The sequence below is a fragment of the Lissotriton helveticus genome, chromosome 5_1 (assembly GCF_964261635.1).
Source record: "Lissotriton helveticus chromosome 5_1, aLisHel1.1, whole genome shotgun sequence".
NCBI classification, from domain to species: Eukaryota; Metazoa; Chordata; class Amphibia; order Caudata; family Salamandridae; genus Lissotriton; species Lissotriton helveticus.
In genome coordinates, this window is record NC_136065.1 from 367,899,634 (window position 1) to 367,918,262 (window position 18,629).

Sequence of the window (18,629 nt, forward strand, 5' to 3'; positions counted from 1 at the left end):
TCTCACCTCTCCCCTCTCAAATCCGTCCTCCATTCAGCAGCTCACTTTATTTCAGGATCCAAATGAAGTGACCACATCACTCCTATCCTGTCTTCTCTTAGATGGCTTCCCATCGAGGCAAGATCTATTCACAAAACTGCTTGCATCACCCACAAAGCCTTGCACACTTCCTCCCCTTGTTACCTGACGAATAAACTGAAAATGTCCGGAGGCTTGAGACCTTCTTGGAATGCCAAAAAGTTTCTGCTTGAGCCCCCCTCCTTCAAAAGGGAAAGATCGATGGCTCAATCGTTCTCAGGTAATGCGGTGAGAATCTGGAATTCGCTTCCTCCATTGCTCCGTGCCACCACCTCTATCCAGATCTTCAAAGCTGACCTCAAATCTCTTCTCTTACAAATACACTTTCAGAACTAATACCTTCATTCTCAGACCCCTCTAGGAAGTTTGTTCATCATTGTAAATTTGTAATATTTTCTTGTACATTCCCCACCCTTGCTTAACGTGTTTGATATTGTGTTCTTGCCTTCTATGGTTTTATCCTTCCTCTTCTAGTCTCCTGTTTATTTTTGTAATGTTCTATTTTGTAAAATTTCTCTCATGTAACGTAACTGGTTCTATTGTACAGCGCTCTGACACCTTCGGGTAAAGTCTGCACTATATAAAAATACATTAAATAAAAATAAACTAAATAAATCCCTACAGGCACCAGATGGGGCAGCGCGACCTGGAAGAAAGCCGCCTTACGTGATGGCCAATCCCCACACACACCACAGCGCATCGGGGATGACGAGGCGCCTCCTGCATGGATGCAGGATGCATGCTTGCACCGCTAGGCATGGGCGCCCAAGAAACAGGAGAGCGGGTAAAAATACGGCCACAGGGGTGCAGCGGAGCCACAGGATACACTCCACAGCCTTCGATCAGGAGCCAGTCACCGCAAGCAGTAGAGGAAGCACGCATAAGGGTGAGCGAGAGCCCACTTGTTGCCATGTAGTTATGTCGGCGGCACCCAGGCCTTTAAGTAGGCCGGGTGTAACTGGTGCTGAGCACCGGTAGTTTTTTAAAGGCGGCCTCAAAGCGGGTCGCAATTGGGCTCTGTTTCCGGACTGCAGTGACATGATGTGCACGTGATCACACTGCTCACTTCTCACTAGTGGAGAAGTTACGGCATGACGTCATGCCATGTGAGCGTAGTAGAGGAAGAGAAATCCTTTAAAGAGAGTCATTTTCTCTCAGGATTTCCCTTCTCTTTTTGAAACTCAGGAGCAGCAACATGGTTGTGGTGTCATCAGGGCTTTAAGTGGAAGCTTTTTCAATATTATATACAAGCCATGGTTGCTGCTTATTTATCTTATGCAACTAACAATTATTGACAAAGCCAATAGTCTGATGTTACTTGTTGTATCATATATCTGTATGCAATGACAGAAACAGCAAAATACAAGTCGGGTGGCACACTATACTAAGCACAGAATTTTAGCTTTCGTGTTTTAAGCCACGCCCTTAATTATATTGGCCACACCCCTTTGAGAGACCCCCAGTTTTTTCATCCCACTTAAAGCCCTGTGGCACCTCCTAGAAATTAGGCCTCACAGAAGTAGAAAAGTAACTTAACTGACACATGGGTAAAGTGGTACTAGAACTGACCACTAAGCAGACTCCCCGGGCCCTTTTATTAACTATGCAGTAATGTCACCGCAGTAACCATCGTTGCCAACAGTGGTGGGGTTAATTTGTCAAAGCCCCCTCAACAAACACATATCGTGGGATGTGCCATAACACTGCTGAGCCTGAACACTCCCAGAGCTTCAGAGAGCAGCTCACTGTGAACTAGACACACAATTGAATGTAGAACGGTGTAAATATTGCTGTTGTCAGGGGGTAGCTTCTATCGGCGCAGCACTAGCAATGGCACCAGGTCCAATGACCTGAGGGACCCACATAACCGTGATTATTGCAGTAATTTATCATTCAACAGCATCCAGGAGACATGATTCTTTCCTTGCACTAGGTCCCAAGACAGACTGGTTACACTACTGAATGCATGCATAGAAAAGAGGTATCATTGAATCGCAAAGACTGTTACTATAAGCAGTGCTGCTGGAATTATTTGTTTTGGCATAAATATGGATTAGATGCATTTGTCACACTACCAATCATCTGCTGCATAATATGCAGTTTTTAACGGATTCTAAAAATACAGCGACGTGTTAACTCACAATGAAAGGCCTTTCACAAAGGTTGGCTGGTCACCTTTTTGTTGCTTATTGGTATATTTGGGAGTTAAACTGGTACTAATGAGGTGGAAACTATCCTTAGACAATGTTACAAAGTTTAAAAATAATCTAACGAAGTGATACAATCACAAAATGTGCAGCAGTATTGTGCATTATTTGCCTTTTGCTTGTGGCATAATTTAGTCAACTCTGCCACTGTAGTGTAGTTCCTATATTCCCAATAGGCTCTGCGCATTGGAATAATATATCCTAGAAATTTGACGTAGGACTTAAGTCAATAGGTCTCTATCGAATATACTAAACTTAATTGTGTGTGTCAGCTAACTCAGAGTTCACTAGAAACGTTCTTGAATTCACAAGAAGGGATTCGTTTCTGACAACCACATAAACATGACAACTTTGTTTCCCAAGAATAAGAATATATCTCTCAGAATCGTGGAAACAATAGATAACTATTTTACTACAGAGTTGCCGAGAAATAGTGAGACGGGCGTTTTCAATAAAAGGTTTATTGAACAGTCTTCTTTCTCATGCAAGAGAGGTGAACTGCTACAATCGTTAGGCAGAAAGCAAAGTATAATGCGTACAGCGAGAATAGTATTATAAAATAATACTGTAAGAGCATTGTATGGTTTCTAAGCCATATAAAAATACATACATAAATAACGTAGACTAAAATACTCAACTGGTGCTTCTAAAATACGCCTACCCCAATGTACCTAACCTAAGTCTAGTACGTGGGAAGAAGTAAGTATGATCTTTTGCATAGGTTTAGTTATGCCAAGAATCTACCAAAGGTTTCTCTAGGTTTGTCAGGGTCTGGGTGGGTAAGGACGTACACCACGACTTGTACTAGAGTAACCGGCTTTTATTTAACAGGTATGTCTCAGTCAATACGGACAAAGCAGGGAAGCACAGAAGATCGTCACACCCCGCTGGGGGTTGTTTTTCTTCCTGTTGTGGACTCCTCTCCCTCGTTACTCGTCTTGGCTTCTCGTCGGGCTCTCTTGGGTCGGGGGTCTGGTGCGACTCGAGAAAAGACAGAGACAAGAGAGCCGGGTTACTGGACAGTTCGGGGTTATAACGTGGGAGGGGGTAAGGGAGTGAGGGGTCACCAGGGTTCCACCACCTTTCAAACACTAGTTGGTATCTAAAGTGACAGAGGGAATGTGATCTTACCCGTGAGTCCCCTCTTACCCTGTCCCACCCCTAGAACTGAAGAGCCCTTGAAATCGTCCCCGTACCTTGTGCAGCCACACTTCTCCCTTGGAAGTGTGGCAGGGCGGCTCGTGGGAACGTTGGCCTCCTGGCTTGTCGAGTTTCGGCTCTGGCAACCCCTGTAGAGGCGTGAGGTCCCTTCCGTCGTCTTCTTCCTCCGTGGCGTTCTTCTCCTCGCGGCTCGGCTGCTCCCCGGGAGATTGCGCGTCGGTGTTTGTCAACGGGGCTTCCTTAAACGCCCTCAAAGTCCCTGATTGGTCGAGGTCCGATGACGATCTCCCTCCTGATTGGCTGACCCTTTAGGAACTTCCCGCTGACGTCACGAGAGGTGGGTCCAGTGACGGAGTCGGGAATGGCAAAGCCGAGGCCATCCAGGAAACGTCCCAGGGGTCCTGCGAACGGGGCGGAAAGTGACAAAGGTTAACGGATTCCACGCAGCCGCCCATGACAGGGACCACGTCATCGTCACACAAAGAGGGCAAGGGGGAGTAACTGGTCCCAGTTCTTCCCGTCTCCAGACAGGAGTTTCTTTAGTGTTAACTTCAGGGAGCCGTTGTAGCGCTCTACCAAACCATCTGTCTGGGGGTGATACACGGATGTTTTGATGTGGTTAATGTTTAACTGCACACACACCTGTTGCATCAAACGGGAAACAAAAGGGGTACCCTGGTCGGTAACAATTTCCCTTGGAAAACCCATACGGGAGAACACCTCAACCAGCCTCTGGGCTATGGCAGCTGAGGTAGCGGCCTTAAGAGGAAAAGCCTCTGGATATCGTGTAGCATAGTCAACCAATACAAGGGCGTACTGATGACCTCTGGACGATTTAGGCAATGGGCCGAGCAGGTCCATCCCCACGCGGTCAAAGGGAACTCCTATAATGGGCATAGGTACCAAAGGGACCGGGGGAGGAGTGTAGGGATTCCGTTTTTGACATATTCTACACTCCTGACAGTACTTCTGGACTTGAGCGTAAATGCCCGGCCAAAAAAAATGTCGCAGTATGGACTGTCCTGTTTTTTCTGCCCCTGAGTGACCTGCCAAAAGATGGGCATGCCCGAAAAACAATATCTGGTCACGAAAGTCGTTCGGGACCAACAGTTGGGTCTCTGCGTCAGCTTTCGCGAGTCTATACAAGAGGCCATTTTTTTCTATGAAAGTAGGGTAACTTTTGGTGGAGGGGTCTTGTCCGTCTCGTGCGACCTGCCATGCATTCGTGAGACTTGCGTCATTTAACTGAGCGGTTCTAAAGTGTGTATCCCTGGCCCACGGTTCTGAAGCCAACATGGAGTCATGGGGGAGGGATAGGTTTTGGAGGGTATCCAACAACAACGCATTAAAGGAGGGGTTATCGGTTCCTATGATAATGGGTTCGGGTAATTTGGACATAACTCCTACAGTGACATCCATGCCTTTCCCTGAGGGTGTGTATAGCGTGACTCTGGCTACAGGGTATCCCTTAACGTCCCCATGGACACATCTAATATGGACCTGTTTCCCCGGGACGAGAGAAGAGGGATCCACCAGCTCCTCTCTTATCACGGAGTGTTTACATCCGGAATCCAACAACGCTCTTATAGAGACACCATTAAGAGAGACCCTTACATAGAAAGTGGTTCCTGTTTCTTGGGCGTATAATATGGACCTGGGTGCATAGCTCACATCCATGGGTTCGTCTTCTTTTTCCTTTTTTTTCCGACAGTACCGGGCTATATGACCCCATTCCCCGCATTCGAAACATTGAGGGCCGGTGTTGGGCAATTCAGGTCTTTGGAACCGTGTCTTTGGTGGTGGTTCTGGTACTATTTTCTGGAATTTCTTTTCGGGTTTAAGGGGTACTATAACTTTATTTGGTTTGTCAGGTTCCCTCATGAACGGCTTGCCGTGAGCCCGGGCATAGCTGGTGGCCATTTCTATGGCGTGCTCTAGCGTCAACCCAGCATGTTGTTTGAGCCACCTTTGAGTGCTGTATGGAAGGGCTTCGATAAACTGTTCGAGATACACTTTGTTCATGATGGCATCGATGTTGCCTTCCTGGGGTTTTAGCCATAGATCAGCAGCTTCCTTCAACTTAAAAAACAAAGTTTTAGGTAGGTCCCCGGGAGTCCCTCTTTCCTGGCGGAAACGCAGGCGATGAGTTTCTTCATCTACCCCTAGCCGGTCGAGGATGTATTGTTTTACCACCGCGTATGCTGTGGTGCCATCTCGATTTACTGTTTGGTAAGCCGATTGAGCTTCCCCAATCAACAACGGGGCTAGGTAAAAGGGCCACCTATCCCCAGGCCATGAGCTTGCTCTCGCCGCCCTCTCGAAATTGAGAAAGAAAGCAAGGGGGTCCTCTCCTGGAGTGAACTTCTGCAGCGGTACTACCGTGCCTGGGGGCGGGGCTGTAGCCCTTCCTTGACCCAGAGCAGTCATTAGTTGGGTCTGTCCTTCAGCGAGTTTCAGTATATTGTCTGACTGGCTTTGGATGGCTTGGGAAAATGCAGCCCGGTCGGCCTCCATTTGGGTCAGTATATTTTCCATTCTTTATCGGATGGCGTGGTTCTCGTCGCTCCTATCTGGCTCGCCACTTGTCAGGGTCTGGGTGGGTAAGGACGTACACCACGACTTGTACTAGAGTAACCGGCTTTTATTTAACAGGTATGTCTCAGTCAATACGGACAAAGCAGGGAAGCACAGAAGATCGTCACACCCCGCTGGGGGTTGTTTTTCTTCCTGTTGTGGACTCCTCTCCCTCGTTACTCGTCTTGGCTTCTCGTCGGGCTCTCTTGGGTCGGGGGTCTGGTGCGACTCGAGAAAAGACAGAGACAAGAGAGCCGGGTTACTGGACAGTTCGGGGTTATAACGTGGGAGGGGGTAAGGGAGTGAGGGGTCACCAGGGTTCCACCACCTTTCAAACACTAGTTGGTATCTAAAGTGACAGAGGGAATGTGATCTTACCCGTGAGTCCCCTCTTACCCTGTCCCACCCCTAGAACTGAAGAGCCCTTGAAATCGTCCCCGTACCTTGTGCAGCCACACTTCTCCCTTGGAAGTGTGGCAGGGCGGCTCGTGGGAACGTTGGCCTCCTGGCTTGTCGAGTTTCGGCTCTGGCAACCCCTGTAGAGGCGTGAGGTCCCTTCCGTCGTCTTCTTCCTCCGTGGCGTTCTTCTCCTCGCGGCTCGGCTGCTCCCCGGGAGATTGCGCGTCGGTGTTTGTCAACGGGGCTTCCTTAAACGCCCTCAAAGTCCCTGATTGGTCGAGGTCCGATGACGATCTCCCTCCTGATTGGCTGACCCTTAAGGAACTTCCCGCTGACGTCACGAGAGGTGGGTCCAGTGACGGAGTCGGGAATGGCAAAGCCGAGGCCATCCAGGAAACGTCCCAGGGGTCCTGCGAACGGGGCGGAAAGTGACAAAGGTTAACGGATTCCACGCAGCCGCCCATGACAGGGACCACGTCATCGTCACAAGGTTCTAATCAGCTACATACCTTTTTACAATGAAGGAGGTCTGGTATCTCTGTCTCGAGACTCGATTTCCCAACAATCCCGCAAGGGGAGTCGGAAAACACTGGATCTGGATTCTCAGCAGAGAAGGGCAGCTTCCTGATCAGTGCGTCAGCTGGAGAGTCGGCTTCCTTCAGCACTTGCTGTAGCGAGCTGCGTCGGGCAAGTAGGTCGTTGAACTGCTCCGAACCACTGTATCTTGCTATAGCAAGTGAAGGCATATTTATACCTTGAAGGTGTTAAGGAATGCCATCGTTGACGTAAAGTCGGGCACATGAACGTCATGGATGAACCCCTAAGGAATAGTTGTTTATGCATAATAATGAGTTTTTGTGGCGAAATCAATATCCAGGCTAAGGGGAAGTCCCTTCTGCTTAAGAGTCTGGTTTTCCAAGAAATCGTTGTGCCGTTTGGTGAACGGATGGAAGTAGCCATGCCTGTATTTGGGTAGCATGGGCTATGCCTAAATAAGGGCTTGATTTCTATGCCTATATAAGGGCAACGTGAATTGTACCTATATAAGGGCATAAATCGGGAAAATTCAATAGGAGCCTAAAACGCCACACAACACCACATAATTTGGTCCTCCTTTGCCGCATGATTCCGGTAACGCTGACTGTAAATACCTGCTCAAGCTTCGCTACACGCCACTGCAGCCTACATTATTTGGCTTGGTTGACATGCTTGAGGTGTCGCCACCCGGAGGTAGATTTCTTGCACCTAACGTGGGTGTGTCTGTGGTTACGAGATAATGGAGTGATATATTTCACGCACTGACTGAAATGATTGGGACAGAGTTAAGACCCACCCCACTCAGAGCATTGCAAGGATATGGACATTATCTCCCTTCGTCTATCAATAAGTAGATCTGCGATTGGAGCAACTGCCAGTCACATGTAGCGACAGGATTCCCTACTTGGTACACATTCCACAACTCTACATTCCATAAATGTTTTCTTTTCAGCATTATCCCTCTTTTAATACTAGCTGGTCTTTTATGTGGCTTTGAGTAAACTGCTAAAACTTCTGTTCCTAGCCTCATTTTTTTTCTTTTACTACATCCAAAAATGCTGAACTTCATAGACTGGACAAGTGAATTGTAATGGGTTTGTATGGTGCCCTATAGTCGAAGTTGTCAAAGCGCTGAGGGAAGGAAATCTGCTGTATTCTAGATGCGCCCTGAGAGATACTAGATTTACTGAGTGGAGAAGAGCCAAGTTTCCAGATGTTTTTTAAAGACGGTCAAAGACTGTTCCCAAAATATGAGCAGGCAAGGTGTTCCATAGTTTGGCCACAGCCACCAAGATGAAACGGCCTCCCCATCTTGCCTTGTCAAATCTGGGAATGATCCCCTTCTTAAGGGAGGAAGATCTGAGAAGCCTGCAAGCCCTGAAGGTGACTGGGGGTATTTACCTCTGCCAGGGGACTCGCTGTCCTACAACTAATGACGGCAGAAAGGAGTGGCCGGATACTGCACCGCACTGCATCACATTGCGCTGTATAGCGCCCTTCAGTCTCCCGCGGGCTGTGCCCGGCCCAATGGCAGGCCTGTCAGCTCCCATCTGCCAGTCGAAGCAGAGCTGTGCCACCCCTCTGATTCCTGCTTTATGGGATAAGACATTCTATGTTTCCCCATCCACCTTCTCTGGTTGCCCTTCTCATCAGCAGGCTGCTAGCCCAAGGAGCAGGACTTATCTCGCAGGACATTGTCTGCCTGTGTGCTGTATGTGACAGCTACTCTTGCAAGCCCCTGGGGTCTTCCATTTTTTCTGAACACTAGCATATTGTGGAAGAATGTCTAAACGGAAATTAGAGTCGATAACGGGGGGAATCTCTGGCCAAAAGAAAGACTCCCATGCTTGATGGCTATATTAAGAATGTCGTGGGAAACATTGACAAAGAAATACTTTCCATGGAAAGAAGGCTTTCTCTCTCACGCCCGATGCCAAATGCACTGATGCGGCAAACACACAAGACTTTGCCCATGAGTCCATAGACCAGCCAGAAGTAGTCGCTACGGTAGACAAGGCCAATTAGGTGGTCCATCCTTGTACTTCAGACCCACCACCTCTAGTCTTATCCTCTCCTTGTGCCCCATCATCTCTTAAGACCCCATTTCAACCTCCCAAACTTTCAAGTTGCAAATACAAAAAAACAACACCCATAAATTCAGTGGCAAAGTGAGCAAGGGACCCACGTCTGGGAATAACCTGCCAATTTAGGGCGAACAAAGCAAACACACTGAGATGATGGACGGAGCGCTGAAACTTTTCAGACACTCACCCCCAGTTAGCTTTGGTTAAAAGCAAGGCACTGCTTTCACAGGCTCAGTACATTGAAAACATGAGGTCTTCTGGAAAAAAATATTAACAAGTAAAGTTGTAGTGTAGTTCCTATTATCCCAATAGGCTCTGCGCATTGGAATAATATCTTCAATAGTATAGACGTAGGACAGAGGTTAACTAGGTCTTCTACTGACGATATTAGACTTAAAGTTTAGTGTTTGCCAGCTAGCTCAGAGTTCACTAGAAACTTTCTCGAATAGACAAGGAGGAGTTTAACCTCCCTGGATAGACAAGAAGGGATTTAGTTTCTGACAACCATAGAACATGACAACTTTGCTCTCCCCTAATCAAGAGTGTATCTCTAGAGTCGTGTGAAAACAAAAGACAACTTATTTTACTCAGTCAGTTCAGTGCATTCTTAGTTTCACCAGATTGTAGAGAAAAGGAAGAGACAGGCGTGTTCAATAAAAAGATGTTATTTATTGATCAGTCTCTTTTCTCATACAAGAGAAATGAATCGCTATTATTGCAATACTTATAGTTAAGTAAAGTGCATACAGTAATAACAGAATTATAAAATAATACTGTAAAAGCATTGATATGGTTTCTTAGCCATATGATACTTAAAATGGATAAAATAGATACATACATATATACATTGACTAATCGTACTCAACTGGTGCTTCTAACTACGCCTACCCCAATGTACCTGACCTAAGCCTAATACGTGGGCGGGAGTAGATGAGTAGCAGTTTAAGTTAAGTTTGCTTTGCCAAGGGTCTGCTTCAAGAATTCTCTGCAAGGGGTTATTCAGTTCAGTACCTGGGATTTAGAAGGCTGGAGGGCTGGTATCTCTATCTCAGGGCTTGATATCCCAGCTGCCTGCAAGGGCGGCTGGAAGCGCCGGAGCTGGATTTCTCGGCAGGAGAAAAGGCAGCGTCTCTCTCTCAGCGCGTCAGAAAGGAGGGGCAGCGTCTGTGGGCTTCGCTGTCAGCTGGGCTCCTCGGCAAGTCTCGCTGCTCCAATCTTGTCACCACCTCGTGTGTTTGCTTAAGGCAATGTCGGTATTATTTATACCTGAAAGGTGCCGAGATTGACGTAAGGATGGACATAAATACGTTAATAAGGATGTCATACGAACTGGTCGTTCGCACATTCTTTACTGAAGTTCTCGGCTAAATCAAAACAATAGCTGCGGGGATTTCCCAGGTCGTGGTAGGTTTGATTTGTTTTGAGAACACCGTATGCCTATTAGGGGGCTGGAGAAATAGTGCTTGCCTAATGAGATGGCATGCGCTATGACCTAATCAGATAACGGGCTTCTGTGCCGTTGTGTGGCTAATCAGATAACGGGTTTCTGTGCAGTTGAATGGCTGCTAGTTAATTATTAACCAGACAAGGGTCAGAAATAGGGGGATCGATACAGTACCCATAGTAAATACATCACACCCACTCCACGTAATCTATGTCCATATTTACAAATCTAGGCATAGTAAACAAAACTAGTAGTGCATGTGTATACCGAACCACCCCAAAATACAATCAAATGCATTCTGAAAATTGGAAATGCGAAATACACGAAAAGATGAGTATAGTTACTATATGCACTTCAAGCAGTATAATAATGCTAAATCTAAACGCATATTTTGAAATCAGCATGAACGAAATGCGGAAATTACACATGAAATGGCTCTTAATACAGAAGAAAAATTCGAGACCATCTCATCACAAAATCATAAATACTTGTGAACATGCTAGAGGGTAGCTAATGTCTCTAGAGTAGCTAAAAATAGAAATTGTATTCTCTAAGAATAGTTTTACTTTAAGCAGAAGATAAGTGTCCCCAAAAATCGTAAATATTTTTGGAAATGGATGGGGAAAAAATGTCTCGCTCTTTGTAAAAACTGGTGAGAAAATTTCTTATTGCTTTATTTTCAAAGTTGAAGGCCAAATTCAGGGTGTAGGGAACGCCGTGTGCTAGTTTGTTCAAAGTCATTCTTTCTGCTCTGGTGAAAACATCATATTGTTGAGACTTTCGAAAAAACTGTCAACTGCTTCTTGCGAAAGTTCCACTAACTCGGAAAAATTTTGTAACATGCATTCATGAGCATGATTGCCTTCATTGATGTTTCGATCAGCATAGCTGACAGAAGGTCGTACCTGATCGATGCTGCTTTCATCTTGTACTTCACTACTCTTTAATCGTAGTGGTGAAGTCTCCACGAATACCGTCATCAGGATTGGTAGCCGCTGGGGACAGTACAATGCATGAGCCGTTACCGGACCCAACAAAGTCTCTGCGTCCATTGGCACATCCGATTGTAGTGTCAGACAGGTGTCCAACACGCATTCTTTGCCGCATAGCAAGCACCTTAATACAGGCATAACACAACTTTGCCACATCGGTCTAAATGAAAGAAACCAAGTCATGTTCAGGTCTCTAAGCCGGGCTATTCCAAGGACTTTAGTTATGCGGTCCCTGTAGCGTATGGCTAGGATCGTTTCTTCCATTGTTGCTGGTGTCTTGTCTGTGACGTGGTTTGCCATAGCGAAGTAACAGGATCAAAAATAGGATGCCTGCCACTAGTCCCAAAAGGAGAGGAAGTCCGCCAAAGATGGAATGGACAAAATCAAGAAAAATACCCAGGATGGCTTTGAATGGGGTTAAAGCTCCCGAAAACACTGTCTTAAATACACTCGAGATTCCACTTGTATCAGAAATATTTAAGATTTCGCTCAGTATTTCTGCGAAATGTATGGGGGAATTGGTTGATAACAGTGAATGAATTTCTGCAGTTGTCCTTGCAACTTGGAGATCATACGTTTCTTTTGATGACGTTAACTGGGTTGGTGTCTGTAGGAGCACAGTCTTCATTCTGCTTAAAGTATCAATTCGAATAGAAGACATTTTCAAACTGGGCCATAACCTTGCCTCCCTGTCTCGAGCATCGTTTGGGAACAATACTCGTTCACAGCACATGACCTTCGTAGTCACGGTTATGAGATAAGGTTTTCCGGGCAGCAGACTGCAACATCTGCGATCTACAATTAGAATGTAACTCCCGTTCGAGAGTCTCCTAAAGAATGGTTCTATTTGTGTTGCAGGTGTGCCTAGCTGGTGACATGAAAGGTTATTTGTAGTCCCTTCACAGGCTCCATGCAAACTAATACCCTGACACAGAAGTGTACCGCTTAGTGATCTTGCACAATTATTGCCACTAAGAAACACATTCTGGCCTTTATTACTAACACATGTGTGTGTATAGGGCAGGTTCCATGTTGACTTAATGTACCCTTTACCCAACCTTTCATACTGGCCTGCCTGTATATATTTTTGGCAGTATTGAAACTGGAAAGTTGTTATCGGAATATTTATTATCCCATGTATTATCCATTCAATGACAGGTCGTTCTGACATTGTCAATGGTAATCTCTCAAGTTTTTCAATGCTCAGAATTGTATAGTCAGCACCCTTCTGTGCCAAACTGATTTGTTTATCAGTAAGGTTAAAGATATTAAATAGTGACGTTGTGTTGATTAAACGCCAAGGCACATAGCCTGAACGCAGATTTTGTAACGTCCAGCCAAGTTGTACAATAGAACGCAATTGGGACTGACCGTGTTGTAACATCAGTAAGTCTTGCTCTATTATATCGATTGCTGAAGACACAATACTGTCCAGTGAATATATTCTGGAGGACAGAGTCATTAACCCATTGTCCGCAACAGAAAGTGATTTTTCCAAATTAATACGGTCAATTTCCCGTATTTTTTCTGCTGTCTCAATTTGAGTTACTTTCCAAGCTTCATTGTAAGCTGCATATATAGAGGCCGCTATGAAACGTTTTTGATGCTGTTTGCGTGGTCCCATAATGAAATCACGCAAGTCAGCACCCTCTTGAAGTAAAGTTAGGTGTTGCTTAATTTCTGCCAGTGTGGATGTTTGTAGCCATTGAAGGCAGAGCTTGCCCACACTGTAAGTAGTTACTATCCCTGGATGTTGTCTTTGGGAATATCTAGGGTCTGGCCTGGTCAATTTGAACCCCTGTTTTTTGTTCAGGAATCTGTCTTGACAGTTATTTGTATCAGTGAGCCAGATCAACCATTGTTTCCAATCAGGATGTGTTCTGTTTTGGTTTTAAAATATGGTTCACGTCTATCTCAACATCTATAGAGCTATTACTGTTAGTTGTTGGCTTTGGAATAGACGGTTTGTTTAAGTCTTTGATTTTGGCTAAGCCAAGACAGGTAGTTTGTTGAATAGTGTCATTCAAAAATATAATTTGTTCTGGGATCATGCAGGCTCTGAACAATGATTCTATACCTTGTACTTGCCAATCTTTTGTACCCCAAACAGTTTTTGTTTCAATGTTATTGTTCCAGAAATCAAAACCAAATGTATTCATTTGCTCAAAAAATGAATCTGAATATATCAATTTCGTGTTTGTAAGCATGGTCTTCATACCTGTCTTATTCGACAATTTGAAATAAAATGTTTCTGCATTACTTGTGTTAAACCCTGAAAAATATGAATATTTATCATAAAATGTTTTAGAACTACCCTTTGGAGGAGTAGCACAATGTTCCCATTGGTTATAATTTAAAACATTTCTAGGTTGTGCAGATTTATGGAGATAATGGTTACCATAGTGGTTTTAGCAGAACATTTGATCATAATTAGACGAACCCTGCAAATAATCATGTTCTGTAAATTTAGCAGACATTACTAGGTCAGACATCATATCATTTATACTTTCAAAGTCCCAATCATCAGCAAATGTGCTTGGTTTTACAAAGTCACTTAACGAGATCTTAAATTGATGTGGATACTTCAGGATTTCAACCGGGCCATAGATTTCATAATCAGTATTGTCCCATGCTACACCGCCTGGTATAGGATTGGCTGTGAAGTTCACTGGAGAAAGTTCTCTTTTCTTGACGTGTGAAGATGTGTGTGGTTTAAGGACCAAGTTGATTTTCTGGCTTGCTGTGTCCATTTTAGAATATTTTCCCTCAATGAAATGTCCCAAGCATAGTACCATGATGAGCCAAAGTATGAGGACAAATGCACCTAATGTCACCCAAATTTCAATCCATGGAGAGGTTAGATAGGTTCCCTTTAGTTGATGAAAAAGTTCCTTTGTTTTGTCTTTAAAAGTTTTTGTTGATGGCTGTACTTCTGGTTCACTTGGATCTTCAGAAAAATCATCGAAGTTGATGAAGTAGCCGGATGCCGTTCTGTCAATTGTTCCAATTGCTTCTGGATTACTTTTTGGTTTTGGATTTTGCTTTGTTTCAATAGCAAAGTCTGTTGTTACATCATCGTAGGTTGTTGTTCTTTGATGAAAAGCTTTTATTTGGGTTTTAAGAGGTTCAATTTCCATTGCTTTATTGCATAGTCCTTGTTGTTTCACTGTAGATTTTCCAAATGTGATCAGTCTTTCAGTTTGAACCTCTGTGGATGTAGCAAACTTTGGTGTTCTGCTACTTCTTGGGAGTTCACTTGGCCTACTATTTGTTATCGGCCACATGATTGTGGTTTAACCAGGTCGATGGATATGACTCGGTTCTCCTTTTTACCAGCAAGGGGCGGTAGTACTACTGATCTTGTCCCGTTGATAGACAAGACAGGAACTGCTTTTCTGTAAGAAGGCCCAAATTCCTTCTTTACCGCGATCTTCTCTCTGACCAGATCCCCGACTTTTGGAATCCAGACAGGCCTTGCTGGGACAGGTGGTTTTTCTTCAGTGGTTGTTGGCTGCTGTTTCAACTTTATGTTGCTCAGGTCTTTTCTTGTTTCATTTAAGTCCTGTAAAATAGCCAAGCGATCTTTGATATAAAAGCATTTTTCTTTAACCACTGAAGTCTGACTATCTAAGTCCTGGATTACCATTCTAGTCCCAAACAATAGTTCGTACGGACTGAGTCCTTTCAGAGAATTTCTTGGCAGGTTATTTAGACTACGTTGGACACTTATTAAATGTTTGACCCACCCAGCTCCTGAACCTAATATCTTCGCTGTTATAGATTGCTTTATGCCTTGGTTTTTTCTTTACACCATCCCGTTTCCCTCAGGAAGGAAGTGAGAAGAGTCCCGCAATGCAATGTTCATTCTGGCCAGGCACCCCCCATAAGCTGTTTTAGAGCTAAAGGAAAGATTTTGGTCAGAACGTAACATGCTTCTAGCGTATATGCCATTATAGACTCGCAAATCTTTGTATAACAGTTCCGACGTCAGCCGAAAGTTGGGGTCTACATTATAAGTGAAAATAGTCTTTACATGTTAATGTGACGCATTATTCATACTGGTTTTTATTTTTTAGTTGATTTGATACATTCTGGAGTGAAACGCCATGGTATTAAACCGTTTCTCTCGCCGCTGCGATCTCTGTTGCAGTCTGGGCAGTTTTTTACAAAAATGTGATGATGCAGGCTCATGCCTGGCCACCAGTACACTGATTGTAATTCTTCCAGAGAATCTTTTAGCTTAAGGTGTCTGAGACCCTCACCCATATGTGCGGCTTCTATTAACAAGCCTCTCCTGTCCGTGTTTGGAATTACTCTATCCCCCACTCCAGGGATTCAAGCAAAAGGGACTGAGTTTGCATCGATTATGTATGTATAATTGAGTGGGTAATTGATCGGTAGCGCTGAGCAGTCGCCTTTTGATGACGTTTTTACTGCCAGCACAGTTTCACCGTCAATGTATTTTACTGCACGCTTTTTTGTAGCTACGGAAGCCGATTTAGTTGCTACCGCTGTGGCTGTCTCAGCCAATGAATTCCCTACAACGTGAACGCCATCACGCCGATGACTCAGTGAATGTATCACGTGAGTTTTTGGTAGTTCTTTCTGTAAAAGAACTACTTGTTCCCAAAGCACTTTTTGCTTTATTGTTGCACCTGTGTCATCTTTGTAACCGTTTTGAATCCATCTCTGTAAATCGTTATTGTATGATTTGACGCAGTAATACGAATCGCACACTATAAGTGTCGGGAATTCGCGATCGGCATTATCTAGCGCCATTTTTAACGCTATTATTTCAGTTTGTTGTTCTGAATTATTTTCCACTGAGTGTGTTTTTGTAAGTAGAGGTCTTAATTTACCTCCGCGCCACACTTCTTTTACAATTTCGCATGTGGCGTTGTAAGCCAGCTCTCCCCAAACTGAGGGTTGAGCATGACCGTCTGTATATATTACACAGGCGTACAGTCGTAAAGGCAGAATGTCGGTTGACAGAGGGTATTCTCTCTCATAATCTAGATATTTTAATTCTTTCATTTCCGGGTCAAAATAGTATTTTACTTTGTCTGTAGCAACAGAATTTACCCATTGTATCCATTCTGGATTCAGTGCAGTTGTCGGAAAATTACATGGTGTTGTTAATGCCTCAAAAGCTGATTCTGCTGTTCTGACTGTAACCTGTCTACCGTCGGCTTGGTATTTTTCTTTTGCTACAGCTGTTTGAACCGCATGAACAATGTTTTCCTTAATGCTGTACCTTTTTTCAGTTTCTGTGTACAAATGTGATTTGTATGCAATCGGTACCTTCTCTCCTTCATTAGAGGTCAGGTATGTGAATCCGCATCTTCCTGGGATGACTCGAATCACAAGGTTGCGTGTGTTGTCACGTGTTTGTAATTTTGTTTTAACTAACATATCTGTTTGTAAAGATCTCAAAATTTCTGTGTGTTTTTGAGTCCAATTGATTCTTTTAAAATCTGGTTTTATAGGATCATAAAGAGGTTTAACTCTCTCTGCATAATTTATAATGTAAGTTCTTCCGAAATTTAGGAAACCTAGAATTGATTGTAAGTTTTTTAGTGTTCTAGGTGCTTGGATTACAGCACATTTCTCTAGGAAATTGTCAGCCAGGCTTTTGCCTTCACTTGATAGTTCATATCCTAAAAACAGGACTGTTAGATGGGCAATTCTTGACTTTTTAAAGTTGAATTTGTAACCCTCTGCTGCGAACCCAAGTATTATGGTGTTCACTCTCTTCAAGTGAGTATCCAAGTCATCATCTGTTAGATAGATGTCATCGACATAAGATAATGCCTCATCATCATATATTTGTAGTAACTCTGTTACTCTTGCTGAGAATAATCCTGGGCTGTTCTTGAACCCCTGGGGCAAACGACAGAATTTCTTTTTGCGCGCCATTTATTGAGAACGCGGTCAAATATCTGCTCTCTGGTGCTATATTTTGACAGAAGAATCCATTAGAGATGTCTAATGTTGTTTTGTATTTTTTGCGCACTATGTTATTCATTAGTGCAGCACTATGCGAGTTTTGTACTGCAAAAGTTTTGCAACATGAGTTAAGGTGTCTGTAGTCCAAAACAAGACGATATGAATTGTCTGGTTTGGAGACAGGAAACAAAGGATTATTCATTTGTGAGGTGCAAGTTTCAATCACCCCCTGGTATTCAAGTTGATCTAGGATCTCTTTTACCCGTTTTCTAGCTTCTTGCTTAATTGGGTACTGCCTCTGAGCAGTAGGTTGTGATTTTAACTGGATTTTGTGAGGAGGAGAGTCCTCATCCCATCCCACATGGTTTTTATATAATGCAGGAGCTTGGGCTACTGCCCACTTTCTTGCAAGTGTATATTTTTTATGAATTGGAATATGATTTGAGAAGGCAGGCATAATTATTTCTTCGCCATGAGGGCACTCCCTGACAAACTCTGGTGGCCAGTCTCTTTCAGCTAGAAGGATGTCATAGCCCTTGGAGAGATTATCCCAAAAGAGACCCCTTATTTTCCTAGTCTTATCCCCCTCTATACGCAATGTTATTTCATATATTTTATGAGGTTTGCTAACTCTGGTATCTGCAGTTTCCACCTGAATGTATTCATTCGTGTCCACTGTCTCCAGATGATTCATAAGGATCTTGCGAGCTATGCTCACTTCTGCTGCGCTGTCTAGCATTGTCTGAGCCCATTCTCCGTTTTTCAGCTGTGTCCTCAGTATTCTCGGCATGGTTGATTACTTTAATACTGGCTACCTTCTTTTTTGGAAACTGTAATTTTTTATTTTGATGAGCAGGTTCCTTGTCTTTGTACTTGACGTGATCTTCCCTGTGTTCTGATCGTCCTCTTCTTTCCGATTTCTGCAAGGAAGTCTGAAAAAATTGAGAGGGACATGTATCAATATCTTGATATCTATCAGGTTTCTTCAGATTATCCCTATTTCTAAGGTTGTATTTTTTCTCAGAGGGCTCCCTCTGGGGAGACTTGTGTCCTTGGTCCGGAGATCTTTCTCTCTGCCGAGGAGACCTTCCTCTGGACTGGAATTTTTTTTATTTTGGAGTTGATTGTTTATTTCCATCCCACATCTTCTTTGAAGTGTTTAGATTATTTTTAATAAATACCTTTTCAGGTTTTTCTATTAGTTGGG

At 44.0% G+C, this 18,629-nt stretch overlaps 1 protein-coding gene across 1 annotated transcript in view; it reads left to right on the forward strand.

Annotated features, from left to right (window-relative positions):
* Positions 1–718: 718 nt before the first annotated feature.
* LOC144753169 (uncharacterized) overlaps positions 719–18,629 on the forward strand; it is a 281,794-nt gene continuing 263,883 nt past the window's right edge. The window contains exon 1 of the mRNA XM_078640940.1: positions 719–964. Coding sequence (XP_078497066.1) covers positions 803–964 — 162 coding nt within the window. The 5' untranslated portion in view covers positions 719–802. The remainder of the gene's footprint in view (positions 965–18,629) is intronic.